Source organism: Streptopelia decaocto, assembly GCF_964273445.1.
Source record: "Streptopelia decaocto genome assembly, chromosome: 7".
Classification (NCBI taxonomy): domain Eukaryota; kingdom Metazoa; phylum Chordata; class Aves; order Columbiformes; family Columbidae; genus Streptopelia; species Streptopelia decaocto.
In genome coordinates, this window is record NC_138661.1 from 10,936,849 (window position 1) to 10,955,571 (window position 18,723).

General features: G+C 39.3%; 1 protein-coding gene across 2 annotated transcripts; it reads left to right on the plus strand.

Moving 5' to 3' along the window:
- Positions 1-100: 100 nt before the first annotated feature.
- Positions 101-18,667, plus strand: XRCC3 (X-ray repair cross complementing 3). Of its 2 annotated transcripts, XM_082057913.1 has the most exons (9): positions 101-262; positions 1,479-1,561; positions 1,921-2,058; positions 3,454-3,666; positions 10,678-10,832; positions 12,611-12,823; positions 14,643-14,689; positions 15,649-15,778; positions 17,274-18,667. In XM_082057913.1, exons 2-9 carry the CDS (start codon positions 1,507-1,509, stop codon positions 17,400-17,402), a joined length of 1,080 nt encoding a protein of 359 aa, XP_081914039.1. In that variant the 5' UTR covers positions 101-262; positions 1,479-1,506; the 3' UTR covers positions 17,403-18,667. The 2 variants fall into 2 exon arrangements, with proteins under 2 accessions (XP_081914039.1, XP_081914040.1); XM_082057914.1 differs by having other exon boundaries at positions 103-262; positions 15,649-17,417.
- Positions 18,668-18,723: the final 56 nt, after the last annotated feature.

The window sequence follows — 18,723 nt, forward strand, 5'->3', positions numbered from 1 at the left end:
CCGGAGCTGTCCGCAGCTATCGCTTTGGGGACTTTTGATTGGCCTGCAACCAGTGACGTTGGAGGCAAGCTGCTCGCCGATTGGCTACAGGCTCTGGCGGCGGCTCTGGCGGGGGGTTCGTGGCGGCGCTGAGGGCGGTGAAGCGGTGTGTCCCTGCTGGCCGGGCCGTGTCCCGCTGCTGCCGCGCCGAAGGTTCCCGTGAGGCCGCAGTGCACGGAATGTTCGGAGCCCTTCCCGGCAAAAGCCGCCATGATCAGTTTCAGTAAGTTGTGACTTCTAACTCTTGCCGGAATGTTGCTTTGTGTAGGTGTTGCTTAAAAATAACTTCTGCGTTTGTTCTGTTACCAGGATCCATGGCAACCTCTCCTCCCCCACGTTAAAAAAGGGATGGCTCATTAAGACTTATATTATTATGTATCTGTTATGTGTCTGCTGCAATCCTTCCTAACAGAATCACAGAATGTCAGGGATTGGAAGGGACCGCAGAAGATCATCCAGTCCAATCCCTCTGCCGGAGCAGGAACACCCAGATGAGGTTACACAGGAAGGTGTCCAGGCAGGTTTTGAATGTCTCCAGAGAAGGAGACTCCACACCCCCCCTGGGCAGCCTGTTCCAGTGTCTGTCACCCTCACTGAGAAGAAGTTTCTTCTCATATTTAAGTGGAACCTTTTGTGTCCCAGTTTGCACCCATTACCCCTTGTCTTACCATAGGTTGTCACCGAGAAGAGCCTGGCTCCGTCCTCCTGACACTCACCCTTTACATATTTATAAACATTAATGAGGTGACTCCTCAGTCTCCTCCAAGCTAAAGAGCCCCAGCTCCCTCAGACTTCCCTCACATGGGAGATGCTCCACTCCCTTCATTATCTTCGTGGCTCTGCGCTGGACTCTCTCCAGCAGTGGTCTGAATAACAGTGACAAACCCCACAGTGCTCTCCTAGGCAGCTGTAGCGCTAAACTGTGGTGTTCTAGAGCAAACTATTAAAGAGTGTTTGATGCTGTTACAGGTAACAAACTGATTTGAATGTTCTAATACTAAATTTGCTTCTAGCTAATCAAAATATATTTGACTACCCAATGTATGAGTAGTCCTGAATTGTTCTAAATTGCACATGCATGAGATCTTTTTTCTATTGGAGAATAAAAAGCTCATGTGAAGAGTGGCAGGATCTAAATAAGCATCCAACATATATACGAAATTCAGTCCAGAGCAAAAGCACTCTGCAGAATTACAAGGAATTAAAAGTACTAGTAATTCTTAACTGCAATATTATTAGTTGAACCCTTTGATAGCATATATGTAAGTGGCTGTCTGAGAAGACTTCTGCCAGTGTCCTGAATCATTGGTATTTTTCTAAGATAACTGATAAATATACTGTTAGAAAAATAAAAAATAATATCCCTACAAACTTTTCATATTGAATGATGCTAATTCTTTTGTTGCGTGTATATCTGACAAAAGTCACTTTAATAACAGGTAATTCACCCCAGTGCTGTATCAGGAAATGGACTGGGACCAGTTTGACTTGAACCCTAAAGTAATTGCTGCCCTTAAGAAAGGTAACTTAATTTGCTAATGTCTTGTTAATAGATCTATCACCATAGTTTCTTCCTTTACGTAATTGCGTGTTTGTGGGTGTAAGCATATAGATGTACAGTAACAGTTTAGAACTGTAATTGTTTCCTAAGCAAGTTTTTTGAGTAATTATAAGTGATGGCTTTTCCTCATTCTCCAGTAATAAATTTCCAAACAATTTTATAGCATGTATTGATACACTTAAAGTAAATGTTGCCAGCCCAGCTTACAAGAACACAGTGTATATAAACTTTACGTACATGAGTAGTAGAAAGTGGGAACACATTTTCTTTTATGCATAAGACTGTAATCCAGCTATTTATAAATATTTTTCTAATTTCAGCTGACATAAAATCAATAAAAGAGATTTTAAATCTTTCTGGAGCAGACTTGCAAAGATTGATGAAACTATCCAGTGCGGATATCCAGTGCTTACTGAAAACAGTCTCTCTCACACTGAGGAGAAATAGCATGCTTACAGGTAATATAGTTAATACAAAAAACCTTTTCTGTCTAAATCCCCAAATACTATCACTGTGAGAAAATACGGTTTTGGCTCCTCATTGACACAGTAACAGGTTTCTGGAAATGAAAAGGCAAGTGGTTTTGTTATGCTGTAGGGAATTATTTAACTACGCTAGGGGCAGCTCCTCTGAGACCTTGAAGGTAGATGGAAGTGGATGGGTGTAATTCCTCAGGATGAAGCCTGCTTGAAAGAGCACAGAATGATTCTCCTGCCTGGAAAACCTGATTAGAGGAAAAAACTATTCCACCTCCCTTTTGGACTAAGAGTAGTTGAAAAACTTATTATAAACTTTATAAACGGATTTGATGTAAATATCTCATTCTAAACCAAGTCTAATAGCTTCAAACCTAATAGTTGTTCAAATGCTCCATGACAGCTCCGTTTGAGATCTGTGTGTATCTCCAGGCCTTGGCCCGGATGCCTGGTATGCTGTTTCACAGCCTGCTATAGGTTTTCATTTCAGTTACTGCTGTGCTTGAACCTCACTGGCAATGTTTGCCCGGAGTGGAGCTTTCCATGGAGACTCCTTAGAGGCTGAGAGAGGACAAAGAGTTTGAGAGGAGTAAAGGGCTGGATGTAAACTATCAGTTTTTGAACAGGCATTTAGTTAGTAGGCCCTGTGGGGAACACCAGGATGAATTAGAAAGATCTATCAATCACAGAATGTCAGGCATTGGAAGGGACCTTTAAAGATCATCTAGCCCAATCCCCCCACTGGAGCAGGAACACCCAGATGAGGCTACACAGGAAGGTGTCCAGGCAGGATTTGAATGTCTCCAGAGAAGGAGACTCTGCAACCTCCCTGGGCAGCCTGTTCCCATGTTCTGTTACCCTCACTGTGAAGAAGTTTCTTCTCAAATTTAAGTGGAACCTTCTGTGTTCCAGTTTGTATCCATTGCCCCTTGTCCTGTCATTGTTTGTCACTGAGAAGAGCCTGGCTCCATCCTCGTGACACTCACCCTTTACGTATTTATAAATGTAAATGAGGTGACTCCTCAGTCTCCTCCAAGCTAAAGAGCCCCAGCTCCCTCAGCCTTTCCTCATAAGGGGGATTCTCCACTCCCTTCATTATCTTTTTTGGCTCTGCACTGGACTCTCTCCAGAAGTTCCCTGTCCTTCTTGAACTGAGGGGCCCAGAACTGGACAGAATATTCCAGATGCGGCCTCGCCAGGGCAGAGTAGAGGGGGAGGAGAACTTCTCTTCACCTACTAACAAATAAGGAAAGCATCCCTTGTAGGAATAAACTTGATATACAGCCTTTATTTTCTGTCATTGTGTGTTTAAAAGATACTAAATTAAACTCTCTTTTTTTTCTTTTTAATCATTAAAAAAATTCCAAAACTCTGCAGCACTTCAGCTCTACCAAGATAAAGATCATCTCACCTCCCAGCAGCAGAAGCTGAGCCTGGGATGTTCAGTACTCGATGCCTTGTTAAAAGGTGGCATTCCTTTGGTGGGAATCACTGAGCTCGCCGGGGAAAGTTCTGCTGGGAAGACTCAGATCAGTTTACAGCTCTGCCTTTGTGTACAGTATCCTTACAAATACGGGGGATTAGAGTCTGGTAAGTATGGAAATGTAAATATTGGTTAATTTGCCATTTGGAGGAATATACTGTCTTAAAGAACATCATCAGTGCATTGAAATAGATGCATGTATGCAGTGCGTGTCTTATCCTTCTGCAGTAGCATTAGTAATAAGCTGGTTAGTTAGTCCTGCATCTTTACAGAGAGAAAAGCAAGCTGTGCACATGTCCTGCATCACAATGTCATTTAGTACAAAATTACCATTGGCTGTTGTTTACCTGCCTGCCACTGTGGGTTAAACCAGACACATGCAAACAATATATGAAAAGCGTTGCTGTTTTAAGTACTTATTGACTCCTCAGGTAACAGCCAAAACAAAGCAGCTTATCAGATAATTTTCCACAAACATCTTGGCTATATGGTATATATTCCCTTGTTGGGGGTTTCAGATTTAAAATAATATTTAGTTTTATAACAATAATTGATGTACAGAGTAAAACTGATGGAAATCTAATTGAGGAAAGATAACATTGTTTTGTACCTCTAATTTTCCTGGTTTTGCCAAAGCAGCTTTATTCTTTGGTTAGAGTATGTTTTCTTTAACCATCTATCACATTAAGCTAACTCCTAATTTTTCTTTCCTTAAAGTATTATATGCTGTCTTAGAAAGGGAGGAAACTTGCCACTTCTGAGAATTCAGTGTCCTGGTAGCCTGCCTTAGGTGTGTTTCGGCTCTGATCTTGCTCTTCCTTCCATGCTGCATTGGCTTTAATTTGGCAGCTCAGTGGTTTGTTGTGGGCGAACTTAATTATTTCTTGTACTATATCCACCCATGTGGAAAAATCATGGAATGTCCAAATGAAGATCTTGCTTAAAGGGCAGTAATTAGCCTGCGGCTTGCATAACTTTAAGTTACGTCATAATTCAGAGCAGAAGCAAATATATTTTGTTCGATTCTTACATGTGTTGCTGCCAACTGCTGCAAATAGTTTGAGTGGAAATACATTTTATTTCCCCCAATTTATGTTGGAAGAAAGGAACAAACCAAAGTGGAGTACAGGCGCAGGTGTCCAACATCCTAATGGCACTCTTGTTCCATGTATCAGTCTTCCTTGTAGGGCTACAAAATGGCAAATCTTTTCATTATTTGTGTTTGAAGATGGTTCTTGTTTCTTATGCACCCAGCACTTGGTGCCGTTACAATCACTTTGTCGTGTCCGTGTTCCCCATCTACCCACTCCAAAGCATTTTACCAACAATAGGACAGAATGTCCATCTTATCAGTGCTCCTGTGAGAGACCAGAGCATTTCGGAAGGGCTGAGAGGACAGAACTTTTTGAGGATTTTGAAGGTACAGAAGGCAGAAATATCCAGTTGGAGAAGCTGGAGAGCAAAGGGAGTGGGGGAGTACTAATTCTTGCAGTTTTTAACTCAGTGTGTTATCTTGCCGTGTGTTAGGCTGAATACAGTTGTAGCAGCAGATACTGTTTGCATAGCACTTAGAAAATGAAACGATATCTCTGCAGTCTGTAAATAAGGGTTGTGTTGAGTTTCTTATGAGAAATACAAGGATTAAAAGCTTATGTTAAGTATGAGGAGTTTTATTCTTTAGGAAACTTGAGGAGAACAACAATGCTTAGTAACTATCGCAGAAGTCTAACACTACCAGTTGAAGATTAGTCTCAGTGCTAAAACTTTGCTAATTATTTAAATTATGGGCGATTGGATTTTTTGTTTTTAATGCTAGAACTTCCCTCCACTTAGGAGGTGATATTGAAATATATTTCTTCAGACAGTATAGATTTATTGTGTATTTACTTCATTTGACTTAGTGCTAATCTTGTTTACAATTCTCAATTCTAGGAGGTTGGCAGCAAACAAAGAAAATAGGGCATCCTTTGCCTCAAGGTTATCTTTCTGCCTTTCTAAGAATGTCAGTTATCGTCAGTTGCATGTTGGCTGAATTTATTTTGTATGTCCATATACATGAATATAATGTGACAAATTCATATCCATATTAGAATTCTGAATTAGAAAAAGATGTTTCCTACTGATTCACAGAATCACAGAATCATTCTTGGTGCATGACAGATTATATTCATATGACTCAAAATTTGTCCTTTGAGGGTTTTTTAGTATTTTGTTTTTTTTTTTTAATGTTTGTTTGTCTGTTTTTGGGATGGCTTTTGGTCAACAACCAGCATAGCACTTTTATCAGCCTAAATATCAGTAAAGCACTGGGATTTGGTGAAATATCTGATTTCTCTTTGGTTTTTGTAGACCTGTGAGGACAGATGCTTATATGATCAATGAGGACGACTGACTTCTTCAGAGTGTCTCTCAGCTTCTTCCTCAGAAGTTGTCAAGGGTTAAGATTGCAGGGTGACAATAAAACCCTGGCAGATGTATTGTTAACCCCCTCTCCCCCCCACTTCCCCTTTTTTGCCCCTCCCTCTCCCCCCTTCCCACTCAGCACAGGCGATTGGGAGGGAAAGAAGGACAGAGAGAAGAGAGTTGGAAAAAATTAAAGATGTTTTACTAATGCTACTAATAAGAACAGAGAAAATAATACAAGGTATACAAAACCAATCTTGAAAGTCTCAGCAACTGCAGAGCCAGCAACCAAAGTCCTGGATTAGACTCTGCAACCAACTGGAGCTGGATTCAGTCTGTCACTAGGCCTCAGTTCATGGGGACAAGTAGCAAGGTTCTCTCCTAATGTCGCCATAAGCAGAAGGGAAAAAGGCAAAAGGGCAAAAGGGACGAGATCCTCGTGATCTCCCACTTTTATATGAAGTATTCACGTGAATGGAATGTTATACACAGTTGGTCAGTTTCTTGGTCACGGGTTTCTCGTTGCCCCTCTCGCGAGATGTCCATCCATGCTTATCAATAAGTTTGCATTCCATTGCTATGTTTACCAAAACATGTGTCTGGTTCTCCAGGAAAATGCAGTTAATATGAAGGCTTTAGCTGACAGGCAAAATTCACTGAAAGAGAAACTTGTTTTTAACAAAACCAGGACAGAAGTGATGACTGCTCTGACTCTTCATTTGTCAGTGTTGGCAGCTTCCTCATGAACTGGAAACAGCACAGTGCCAGAGGCTTTTCTGTTTGCATTGTGCTAGTCTCCTCTTTTTATTTAGGTTATGACAATTCACTTATCTTCAAAGATATGTGAATATTAAGTGCTTTTACCTCATACCTAGGTGTTAAGTTTGGTTATTTGTCAATCTCTTCTAGCCCATGTACCTTTGCTATGAAGCACCTCCTGTATTTTTAATGCACAGATGTGTATGCTCCTTAATCAAATGTTTCACTGTGCTTCAAACTGAGAAGCACAAACAAAAGCTGAAGAGGTTTGGTGAAGGTCCAGTCGGAGAGCGTGCTATTCCCATTGTACTGTGAATCTCACATTTTAAACCAAGGCAAAGTTCATCAGATATTTTTTAGGTGGCTTAACTTTCTTAAAGTTTGAGATTATAATTACATAGTTGTTTTTCAAAATCAGCAGCACTTTAAAAAAAATTAAGGTTGTCCCACTGTATGTTATGGAGAAGTCACAAATGGACCAGGTAGGTACTCAGAGTACACTCTCTGCTGTAGTAAATTTAACTGGTGTCAAAGAAGCATTGCAGCAGAGCAGAAGATTGGCAGGTGACTGAGTGTTGGTATTTACAAAACTAAACTGAGACAGAAAGTAGCCTATGAAGTAGAACTGCTCTTAAGAAGGAATTAATCTTCTTGATCTTTCTTTTACAAGTGTTCCACTAAAAACAAAACACAGCCAAAACCCAACCAACCAACAACAACAACAAAACAACACACCCCCCCCCACCAAAACTGAGTTCACTTGAACATTAAAATTGTTTCACAATTTTACAAATAGGATAGTGTACATCTATTGATCAAGAATTTTAAGTCTAGGTTGCTGGACCAGTGGAGCAGAGAGGACCAGATATTTGCTTCTCAAGCTGTTCTTTCTTGCCTACAAGTACTACAGCTGTAGGGTTACCTTGTTTACCTGTTTTCATCAGGTATTGACATGAAATTGGGCCACAATTGCATATAAGGTTGTAATACAGTAAGATTGCTGGATCGTCTCATATTATTGTGCTTTTATCTTATGTTTGTTCCTTTTACTGCACTGAAATTATCTGCAAAGTCATCTTTAGGATAATTTTACATTTCTTTTTCTCTGGGTAAGATAATTTTGGAAAAAATCCATTTTTTTGGCAAGTTTATCAGGTTTTCTGTTTTGAAATGTCTTGAATGTTGCAATAACTCTGGATCAAAATACAATTATCTAATCAATGGAGCACCAATCTATCTATTATAGAAATGCAAATCTGCATTTGAAAAAAACAACCGTGAAGTCTCAAGTAACAGACATTCCATCCTTTTTAAGTAAATGAAGGAGAGAATGAGGGACATAGTGCTTCAGGCAGGCCTGATTTTTTAGACAGCAGATGATTTCTCTGTAAGCCAATATTCAAGGTAAAGAAATCCCTGTTTAAGAATAAAGCAACATTGCACAATTCAGCCATGAATAAGAATGGTAGTTGAGAAGTGTTTCTCTTTAGGAACTGTTAAGTTACTCTGCTAACACAAGTCAGCTTAGCTTTCATTAGTGTGAAATTCAGAAACCGCACGGGCTTAAATAAGCTGCGTATCATGGTGCCTTTTCTTCATTTGTTTGCTTGGGTTTCAGTTTGCACCATAATGATTTTCAGTTTTGTGGTGTGAGTGTTGCAAGACTTAGTTGGCTTATCTGAGTGAGTATTGGTGCCAGATGTACATCATGTCGAATTTCTGATTAGAAATTTTTCTTGACTTACTGGCTTCTTAGAAACGGTGGAATTACAGATGCGACTGACAATGCATGAACTGCCCTTGGCAAAGATACTCACCCACCTATTTGATACTCAGCTGTCACTGTCAAGTTGGAGAGTGATATGAAAATTAGTCCAATTAGGATAAATTAACCTGGGGAAATAGTCAAGAAAGCTAAGGTTCAGCTAATTAACTGTTTAATAACTAGCTATTTAAAAAGCTGTAGGCAGGTAAGTGATATTTACCGTGTTTTCTTCACCTGAGCTTAATACCAGCTCAGATAGTATTCAGCAAGCTGCTGATATCACCGTAAACTTAATGGATTCAAGTAACTGTGGACTCACTTTCTCTTTTTCTGTGATGATGGGTATTTGTATATGTGCTCATTAGTGTCTACAGTATTGCATATGACTTCAGTTGTCATAGTTACCAAAGGCAGCGTTTATGCCCACAGTTTAAAATCCACAATTCCATCCACTCTAATGCTAGAACAAAAAAAGTGGGGAAAAGTACCGAAAATATTAACGGTTCAACTTCTTAGTTTTTCTATATGTTGTAGTTCAGCAATTGTGATCAGATCATGACTGCTCTGATCACTAATATTTTATTGTCCTTATTCACTGTCAGATGTCGTGAACTGCTGACAACCCTCTGTTCCCTCTGACATAACTATGTACAATGTACATAATGAAATCAGGGATTTAAGAATGGAAACTGAATATTCTAGTGATAAATGCTGTTGGCTACCAAGGCCACGGAAATTAAAAAGGAGTCAAAGTATAATTTGAGCCTGTTATTAGGTCGAATGGAAACAGAAGTTGTGGAAACATTTCAGTACCTCTTATGGAAGGTGTGGCTGATGATGAAGCATTTTTCCATGTATTAATTGAGGAAGGTCTTTAATTCTCGCCTATCAAAGACAATTTTTTAAATTAGTGGACATGGGTAATTTTGTTTGCTTTACCTGACAGCTTTCTGAGTATTTAAAAATAAGACTGTGTACTGGAATTTTTTTTTTAATGTTTCACATGTGAATTAGTTTGATTTCTGTAAGAATTTACAGCAGAGCTTGGGAGAGTTAAGCTGAAGATGCAAGCTTTGTCTTAAAGAAAATCAGGCTTAGGCTCATTTTTATCTTATCTAGAAGACTCTCAGAATTCAATACCCCATATTATACAGGTGTCCATCAGCAGAGTAGTTTTATTGATAGAGTAACCATTAATTTTCACTTGATCCAGTCCCAAGATCTTTCAGTTTCTGCTATTGGATATAGTTTACTATTTTTTACAGTGGAATATATGGAATATATTCTGGAAAATATATAACTGGAATATATATCCAGTTGCATCTGGAAATGTGACTTTCCGCTCCCTGAAGAGTCAGCTTAGGGATAGACTGTTGGGGTGGAAATTTTTGGGATGTCTCATTTTGCCAAGTGCATCAGCTGCCAACCTCTGATGCTGCAGCATCAACCACTTCAGTGAGTGGACTTAATCCTTAGATGTAACCCTACAAGTATTAGCTGATAATTCTGGTTTGTTCTGCAATAACAGTAACAGGTTTTTTTACAAAAAAAAATATAGTCGTCACTTACAGTAATGTGATTGAACTATAATGCTTTTTATCTAATCTACCATTTTCAGGAAGAGTTAATTGGACTGAGATTGGATTGATCCTCTTCAAACTGGCTTACAAATTGTGGCAATAAGTACCCCTCTGTGTGTAAATTTAAAAACAAGAAACTTGAAAACAGCGAGTGCGGTTAATCAAAATACTAGTTGCACTGGTTTGGGCCGAGATATTAATAGTTAATTTTCTCTACAGTATAGTGCCGTGGTTTGGATTTCTGACCAAAACTGGGAGTCTGTGCATTGTTGCTCTACTTTTGGGTTGGATAAATGGTAATGCTTGTAACCACCGAAGTTGAGTGGTGAGGCGTCCTGCAGCTGTGCAAAACGAGTGTCACCTAGGGGAGGGTACAAAAATCCTATTGTGTCAGCAGGCACCGAAAAAAGGGGCCTGGCAGCTACAGGAAAGTCATAGGAGTCGTTTTTTGTTGTTCATCATTGATCCATTATGGCTGCAAAAAAAAAGTAACGTGAATTTCCAGGTACGTATGTCTAGCGTTTGAGTGCAGAATAGATTATTTATGTGCTGTTAAGAAAACTGCGTTTGTAAGAGCCGTGTTGTAATAGAGGTGATTTCCTTGATTATAGGCGCTGTCTACATTTGTACGGAAGATGTATTCCCAAGTAAACGTTTGCAACAACTCATAGATCAACAACATAAGCTGCGTGCAGATGTTCCAGCTGAAATCGTACAGAAGATCAAATTTGGAAACGGTATTTTTGTTGAGCATGCAGCAGACCTAGTAAGTAGTAGCACAAATGAAGAATACAGCATTATTGCACCGAAATCCAGTAACTACAGGGTTTTTTTTTTATATAGGAGACCTTTCAAAAGTGAACTAAGATCTGTAATGAATACGTCTTAATCTCTGCAATTTGCTGTTAGAGAGCTGTCTGTTGCAGGGTTTTAATGTGAAATATATTAAAAGGTAAATATTATTTAGAATTAATCAGGTAGTGGATTTTTTAAAGTCATTCTATGTATCAAAATGTAGTAGATTTATTTCTAGTAGTTTTACTGCATCCCCTAGGGAGATCTTCTTTGAGCTTGGAGACAGGATATAAATATATATGCAAAAGGTGACATAATCAAAGCAGAGTGACTGTCTTGTGCCTCTGCCTGTGTCACAGTAGGACTGGAGGGGAAAAGACACAAAGTCCAGTACTGTATTCAGGCCTTGTAAACCCATTTTTTGTGCTTTTTTTTTAAGTAGCCGTGAGTATGCTCTGTATTGATAGAACATCAGAAGTTCTGTTTTCTCTGAGGCTTGAAAGTAGCACTTGCTAAATCATTTGAATTGTTATTTTTTTTTTAATAATATTTTGCAAGTGTAGGAAGATCTTGCAGGTTACTGTGCTTGCTGTTCGTTCACTGCGCGGCCCAGGCAGGAGCTAAGGGACCTTTTCCATGTCCCTTTCATTGGAAATAATTAAAGTTCTAATTGTAGTTTCTGGAAGCTACAGAGTATGTTATTGTAAAATGGAGAGAGTCACCCTAATAGTAGTATGTACCTCTCTCTAAAATGCCTTAAAAGTAAAGCACAACACTCACTGGTAAGTCCAGCAACTGCACAATATAATCTATTACAATTCATAGATTGCAATGTATAAATTCAGTTTGTGTGTACGTGTATGTATCCATATACATAAAATGCATTGCTGTATGGAGATAGGCAGCTTATAGCAACTGAAGTAGAAACCTAAATTGTGATGATCTGTATTTTCTTTCGCATCAAATTATTTTTTACTTGCTTAATTTTGAAGAATCTGGTTGTTTGTCAATTCACTTGAAAAATGTACAAATAGAAGGACCACACAGAAACAGTGAAGTGTTTAAGTGCAGCATAGTTGCCTGTACATATACCAGTAAGTGAAACAACAAAAAAAATCCATTTCCCAGAATGGAAAGCAGTTGTATATTCTTCAGAGTAATTTTTTCCCCTCAGTTAAAAAAAAACAAAACCACAAACAAACAAACCCCTTTGATATTAGAATATTATTTCTTTTGTAAAAAGCAGCTCATTTAGTAGAATAGATCTTACTGTAATTCAGATTTGAGAATTGCAATTTAATTTTAAAAGCTGTGGAATGCTGGAAGATGTTTGTAATTTTGGATGCATATTAAGCTGTTACTGTGAACCTCTATTTAGGTGCAAAACATGGCACCAATCAGAAGAACCGTGAGTCTCACTTCACTGCTTTTTTTGCCAACATTGACACTTCTGATGTCGAGAAGTTGAGATTATCACTGTGAGCTCGTTCTCCTTTCTCCTCAGCTGCTGTAGACAGCACTGTTGGACACAAGATACTGGGCTACAAGGACCCTTCATCTGACTAATATGATTATTCTTATGTGATAGAAGTTGCACCCTACAAAATATTTGTTAGTTACTGGTGAGACTTAAAGATTCACAAGCTTGCTTTATGATTAGAAATTCCATCCGCTTGTGTTTCAGCGACGAGATCTGTAATTAATATCTTGATTTGACAAATAAAGCTATTTGCTTTTATTTTGTGGTAGGAGACCTTTCACAACTGCATTACCAAACGGATTTCCCTGCTGCTGGCACGAGGCATGGTGCGGTTGGTGGTCATAGACTCCATTGCCGCTTTATTTCGCTGCGAATTCGGAGCTTCAGATTCTGTCACGAAGGCTCGGTATTTGCAGACATTTGGAGCACAGCTTCACAGTTTAAGCATGAGATTCAGGACTCCGATAATGTGCATTAATCAGGTATGACACCAAAATTGCTTTTCATTTTGTAGAGATCATTTAATAAATGGCTGGGGCAGGGAAATCTGCATATGCAGATTTATTAGTATGTTATTTAATACTGTCAACCGAGTGTTAATGACTGATGGAAACTGAAGTTTCCTTAAACTGATATACTTTAAACTAGTAAATTTTAACTTCTTGAAGCTTAAGAATATCATTTAAGCTTTTATAGACTGTTAATGTTCCCAAAGGTTGTCCATTAAAGCTAACGAAAATAGATATGTACAGCAACTGCACAAAGCATCGAACTAAAAAGAACAGAGCTTTTCCTTAACAGCCCTGAGGTTTCCTTCTCACAGCAGAAGAAAAGGGGTAGAAAAAGGGAGAAAAGTTGAACTTGAAAAGTCACAAACAAGAATTTTGAACTTGAAAAGTCACAAACAAGAATTTTCTGTCAGGAAGAAAGAGGTTCCAGAAATATCAAGTGAATTGTTATTTGAGTTGTTTCTGTTTGCTAGAGTTCTGGAACTACAGAATGGGCACTGTGTAAAACCTTGCACTTACTGCCATAACTGGGAGTGCACTGGAATACATCTACAGCAGTAATTTGAGCAGCTTTCAGGCACGCACAGTGGTTTTATTTTCCCTAAGATTCCCATTAAGGTTCAGTAAGATTTAAATTTCAGCCTCAAGTTACTCTAAATTTTTTTGCCAACTTTTTTTAACAAAGTCTTTCATAGGCTCAGCTCATTTTCAAGGGAAACCGAGATTTCCTGTAACTGCTTTTTGAATTTTGGCATTAGTAGAGACAGTTTGTTCTCCTTGGGAAGCGTGGCTTGGATGTTGCTCTTTGTCAAGCAGAGGTGTGTGCGGTTCCGCATTTACACTGTGAACCCAGCCAATGGAGTCAAGTTCCTTGGCTGGCTTCTGCGATGCTCTGAGCATGGGCGCTTGGAAGAGGCTGTCTGCCTTTGTCCTGCGCGTTTTGAGGACCCATCTAGCAGGCAAAAGAAAATTGTTAAGGGTAAGACAAGTCTAGATGTCTGCGGTCTCTACCTTGGAGCGGTTCAGCGCAAGGGGGAAGAGGGCGATGATTGAAGAGAGATGCTTAGACCTGCCGTCCCATGGGGGGAGAGTCGCCCCGGTGCTGGCTCACAGTAGACGAGGTTCCTGCCTGATGCTCACTGGTGATTTCTGACCATAGCTGCTCCAAAGGGTCCTTCGGGACTGTATTCCAAGGGAAGGCAGCTCACTACATCTCTAGTTACAGACAGGAGCTGTGAATACAGTAGCATTGAGGAAGATTGACTGTAAAGTAATCTATTCTGTACATTATATTTAGAGAAGTACCTATAATTTCATTTGCCGTACTTTGTGAAGAACTTGTGTGGAAGAATCACAACATTAAAAGACCACAGAGGGAGTCAAGAGGTGTGGATTGTTCTAGGTTGTAGTCAAACTGCTCCTTTAAGCAGTTTATCCCTTCAAATGTAGTGAAATAAGTGAGAACAGGACACCTTTTGGAGATTTGGGCTTCAGTACCTTTTGTCTACAGATACAGCATTTGAACAGTTTTGTGTATGTGTGGTTTGCTTTTTTTTTTTCCAAATTCATCATCTAGTAGTAGTTAAATTTAAGTTGTAGCTTAAGTAGTTGTAGCACTGTAAACTAAGATTATACTTCACAACTCCCTTTTAATTTGCCTTGAAAGACTCAGAGTTTTCTAACTTGGCTTACTATGTGTTCCAATAGCTGTTTTTCTTGGCTCTGTTCCTTTCCCTGCCCTTCTGCTTGCTAAAAACAAGTGAGATTCACTTCACATGGTTTTCTGCTTCAGGTGACGGATGCAGTGAGCGAGTCGGAAGCTGCTCAGTGCGGTTGTAGGTAGGTTGTGCACAACAGAAACGTAACAATGTCATACACAGCAGCATTTAACCACTGTGTTTTTTATAACTCTGATATAAACTACCAGAGCGTGTTAAGAGGAGCAGTGTGTTTGCCCAGCAATGCTGTATTTGCTGGAGATCAGCAACTCGTGTGCTGTGAAGTGGAGGAAACCACCATACACACTTGTGTGGTATTCCCGAAGCAGCAGGTTAAGGGGAAAAAAATCCTTGGAATTAACGGCTCATGTATTTGCTTTCACAAGTATTTTTGCATCTCTTCTTGTCTCTGATATAACTGAGTTCATTTTCTGTTTGCTTAAAAAAATCTAGCAACCAAACCTTATTGATTGGTTTTGCTAGTTGCTTAAGAAGAAGATACTAACAGGATTCAAACATACGTATTTGCTGTTTGAATCCTAACAACTATAGCCTTGATTTCCTAGATAAGTGAGATGCTACATAAATGTGTTTTTGCAAGAAGTTAGTTATGTCCTCCAGATCTGGAAACAAACACAGAACAAGGATAAGGTTCAATTTTTTTTCCTTGGTTATCTTGTAATTCTTTTACAGAAAAAAAAAATTAAAGTTAGGGTTGAAACTAATACATATGCAGTGTTGGATCTGCCCAACATTTCTAAATATACCTTTGAATGGAATCTGTGGCCAACAGTGACACACTTCAAAAGTTCAGCCATTTTTGTGTTGCTGTTTTCCTGTCCCAAGAGGGGACCCCAGGACAGAGGGGTTCACCATGGTTGAAGTTGGAAAAATGACTGAATTATTCAGTACCAGAGCACTTCTCTTCCCATTGTTACCTTGCTGTAGAGAGAACCCAGCGTATTGTTTTGTGAGCATACTCTGGAATCTCTGTCTTCAAAGACCTATCTGTTGCAGCAAAAATCATGGTATTTCATACTAAAGTCATACATACAGAAACCTGTAATGCTTGCTTTGTAGTGCGGTGGATAACAGAGTCTCTCCAGCACTTGGAATAACCTGGGCAAATCAGCTGCTAATGAGACTGATGGTCAGCCGACTGTCACCGCCTGAGCAATCATCTGGACTAGTGTCACACCACTCTGGAAGCGTAAGGACTTTAAGAGTAGTTTTTGCTCCTCATCTCCCTCCATCCTTTTGCTACTATACAGTTAAATTGGAAGGTGTAAAAGGAATAAAGTAAATCTTTTGCATAGTAAGGCATTGTGCTCCAAAAATGTATCATAACTGCTTCGCTTCCTGAAGGATTTCTTAGTAAAATGAAATTCTTCCTAGAGGAGAGAAACAGTGATATGACTCCATTAAGCCTTGTCTACACCATGAAAGAAGATCCTTTTATCCTTTGAACTGTTCATCAGCTTTTCCTCCTGAGGGCAGAGGAAAGCTGGGGCAGGTGGAGGCTGCACGAGGACGAGTGATGTGGCAAAACCCAGATTAGTGGGGACCTGATTTCTAATGGTGTGTTAATAGCGTGCTGATCTAGAACCAGCATTTACTGCGGTTGTTTTACCTCTCTGGTCCCAGACCCAAAGAGGGCTCAAATTCAACCAGCTGACATCACCTGATGGTGTTTCTACTTCTTGTGATGCCACTACATAGAGCCATTCTTCGAGCTATAGGACCTCAGAAATAATATAAAGCAGCTTTGTCACAAAGCAATCATCCTATTTTAAAACCACTTGTAATTAATATTAGGACTAAAATAAAAATGCCAGAGAGATAGATTTAACATCTTACTGTAAGAATTAAACTAGTACTGCTTTTGTACCATATGGGCATATCCAGATTCAAAGAACTTTTACAAACATTTTGTAAATGGTTCTTTTCTACTCTTTTCCTGCTTTCTAGTTCCTTCCCCTCAGAGCAAAAGCCTCTTCAGCCTTTTCCATTTAAAAAATAATCAAGCTGATCCCTTGTTCTGTTTGCCTGTTTCTAAGCGGTGTGAGCGTGACGTAGCTCAGGGGCCTGGCCACCTCTGTCTTCAAATCTTTGTGTCCCATGCCTCCTTCCTAACAATTTTAATGAAACGAATTAAATTTTCTCTTCCATTCTTGGCTTGTTTATTTGCCATGGGGACGTTAGCCAATACGTTGCTTGTCATATTGTACTGATTAAAAAAGAAGCCACAGATAGATGTAGCTGATTAATGCGAGGTGGTCAACCCCAACCTGGACATGGTTTTACCAAGGAGCCTCCTCCCAGTGCAGCCCACTGGGAACCACGTTCAGTACAGTGTGGTACGTGTCTTAAGGCTCATTTTTGTAGTGCGTCGATAGTTCTTGCAGTCTCTCCACTTGCGGGAATGAGACATAAGTGTCACAGATGGGTCTATAACCGAAGTCCCAGTTTACATAGTGAAAAACACTTTTATCAGCAAATTTAAGACCTGAGCAAGTCTTCCTGTCATTGCTCATGTTTTTTTATTTAACGGTCCAGCTGGCAGCTTAAATCTGAGAGTGTTACAGCACAGTTGTAGCTCATCAGCACACAAACCCTGAACCTCTAAAATGCAACTGACTCCCAGCTCACACTCAGGTCAGTAACTCCTGCAGCTCAATGTTCATCTGCAATTTCTAACCTTTCAGCTCCATCCACAGTCAGAAATCCAGACTGTTGTTTGTGTGACAGTAGTAGAACCTTCAGGAAGACTGAACAAAGCATCTGCTCTTTTTGAAGCCTGGTGTCAAAACTGCCAAAACATACTTACATTTTAATAAATGCAATTTAAGAACCTTCCCTTTATATAGCTTTATTCATCTTTGGGTTTCACAACTGAGATTTGTTTCTATACAGGAAAAATGGAAGTAATTTTCACAAAGAAAGATTTACATTCTAGAATGTATTAAGTATATCATCTCTTATCCTGTAAGACCACATTTAAATATTTTTCTACACTTTGAAAAGAAACATTAAATGACACTTCAGAAACTTTCAAACAGTTTCAAATTAATCTACAGATGTGTGATGTATTTAAAGAGGCCTTTTCAGCAGAGAGAGTGCATAGGGTTCTGGAAGCATTGATTTGGAAAAGTTGAACCAAACTGGTAAAGATAAAGAATTTTCACAACTGAACTATTAACAAAACAGATGTAGTAAAACACACTCAACAATCTCATTACAAGTTTCTTGGTGAAATCACAGTGAATGACTATTTGTTACAAGTAACATTTATGGAAGTTTCTTTTCAACAAAGTTTTATGGGCTAAGACAAACAGTTAAACTCTGAACAGGATTTTGTCCATAGCTGTGATAAGCAGTAACTACATGTGAAGATAAAACGCAGCATCTTAAAGCCCATCTTGGAAGGTTTATTATTTTTTAAAATCAAATGTGAAATCCACATATCAGGGCAGGGGGGAACGTTTTCCTCAAGGCTGACACATCGACATTACAAACAGTTTTCTGGTTCTGCTGTTGTTGGGGGTTGGTTTCGCTTTTATAAACCAGCACCAAGAAAACAGAAAATCCCATTCCTGATTGCATAGAACTCACCTGGCCTAATTACGCTCTAACTCAGCACCACTGCTGCACAAAGCTTCAACTACCGAATTTAAAACTAAGGACTCAGTAACTTTCCATGCTTGAGTTGTGACTCAAGTATAAATATAGGGAGCCCAAGGGCTGATCTGGTTTTAAAAGCTACTTCACGGTGCTTGTTCCAGCTCTGCGCAATTGTTGGCCTCTCTCAATTGTGTGTGCCAGCACAACTGTTAGGAGCAGCTCCAAGCCTTCTGATGGAGCTGGAGCGTTAAATGAACTTCCAACTGTGTATGGTTCTCTAATTATTTAAAAGCAGCCATAACTAAACAGTTTTGCTACTTTACTGTGAGTATCTTCTCAACAGCTCCAGTCTTTCAACTTCTATCAGGTGGCAGCACCAGGTTTTGCTTCTTGCCTTGTTGTTTTGGGCCTTTGTTTGTTTTTTTTTAAATATTGATCTTAACTATTCAGTGTGCTGAGGCTATTGTGAGTGGTTTGGGGGAGGAAAATAACCAGATGTAGATGATGTTCAAGATTTCCCTCAATTCTAAACTA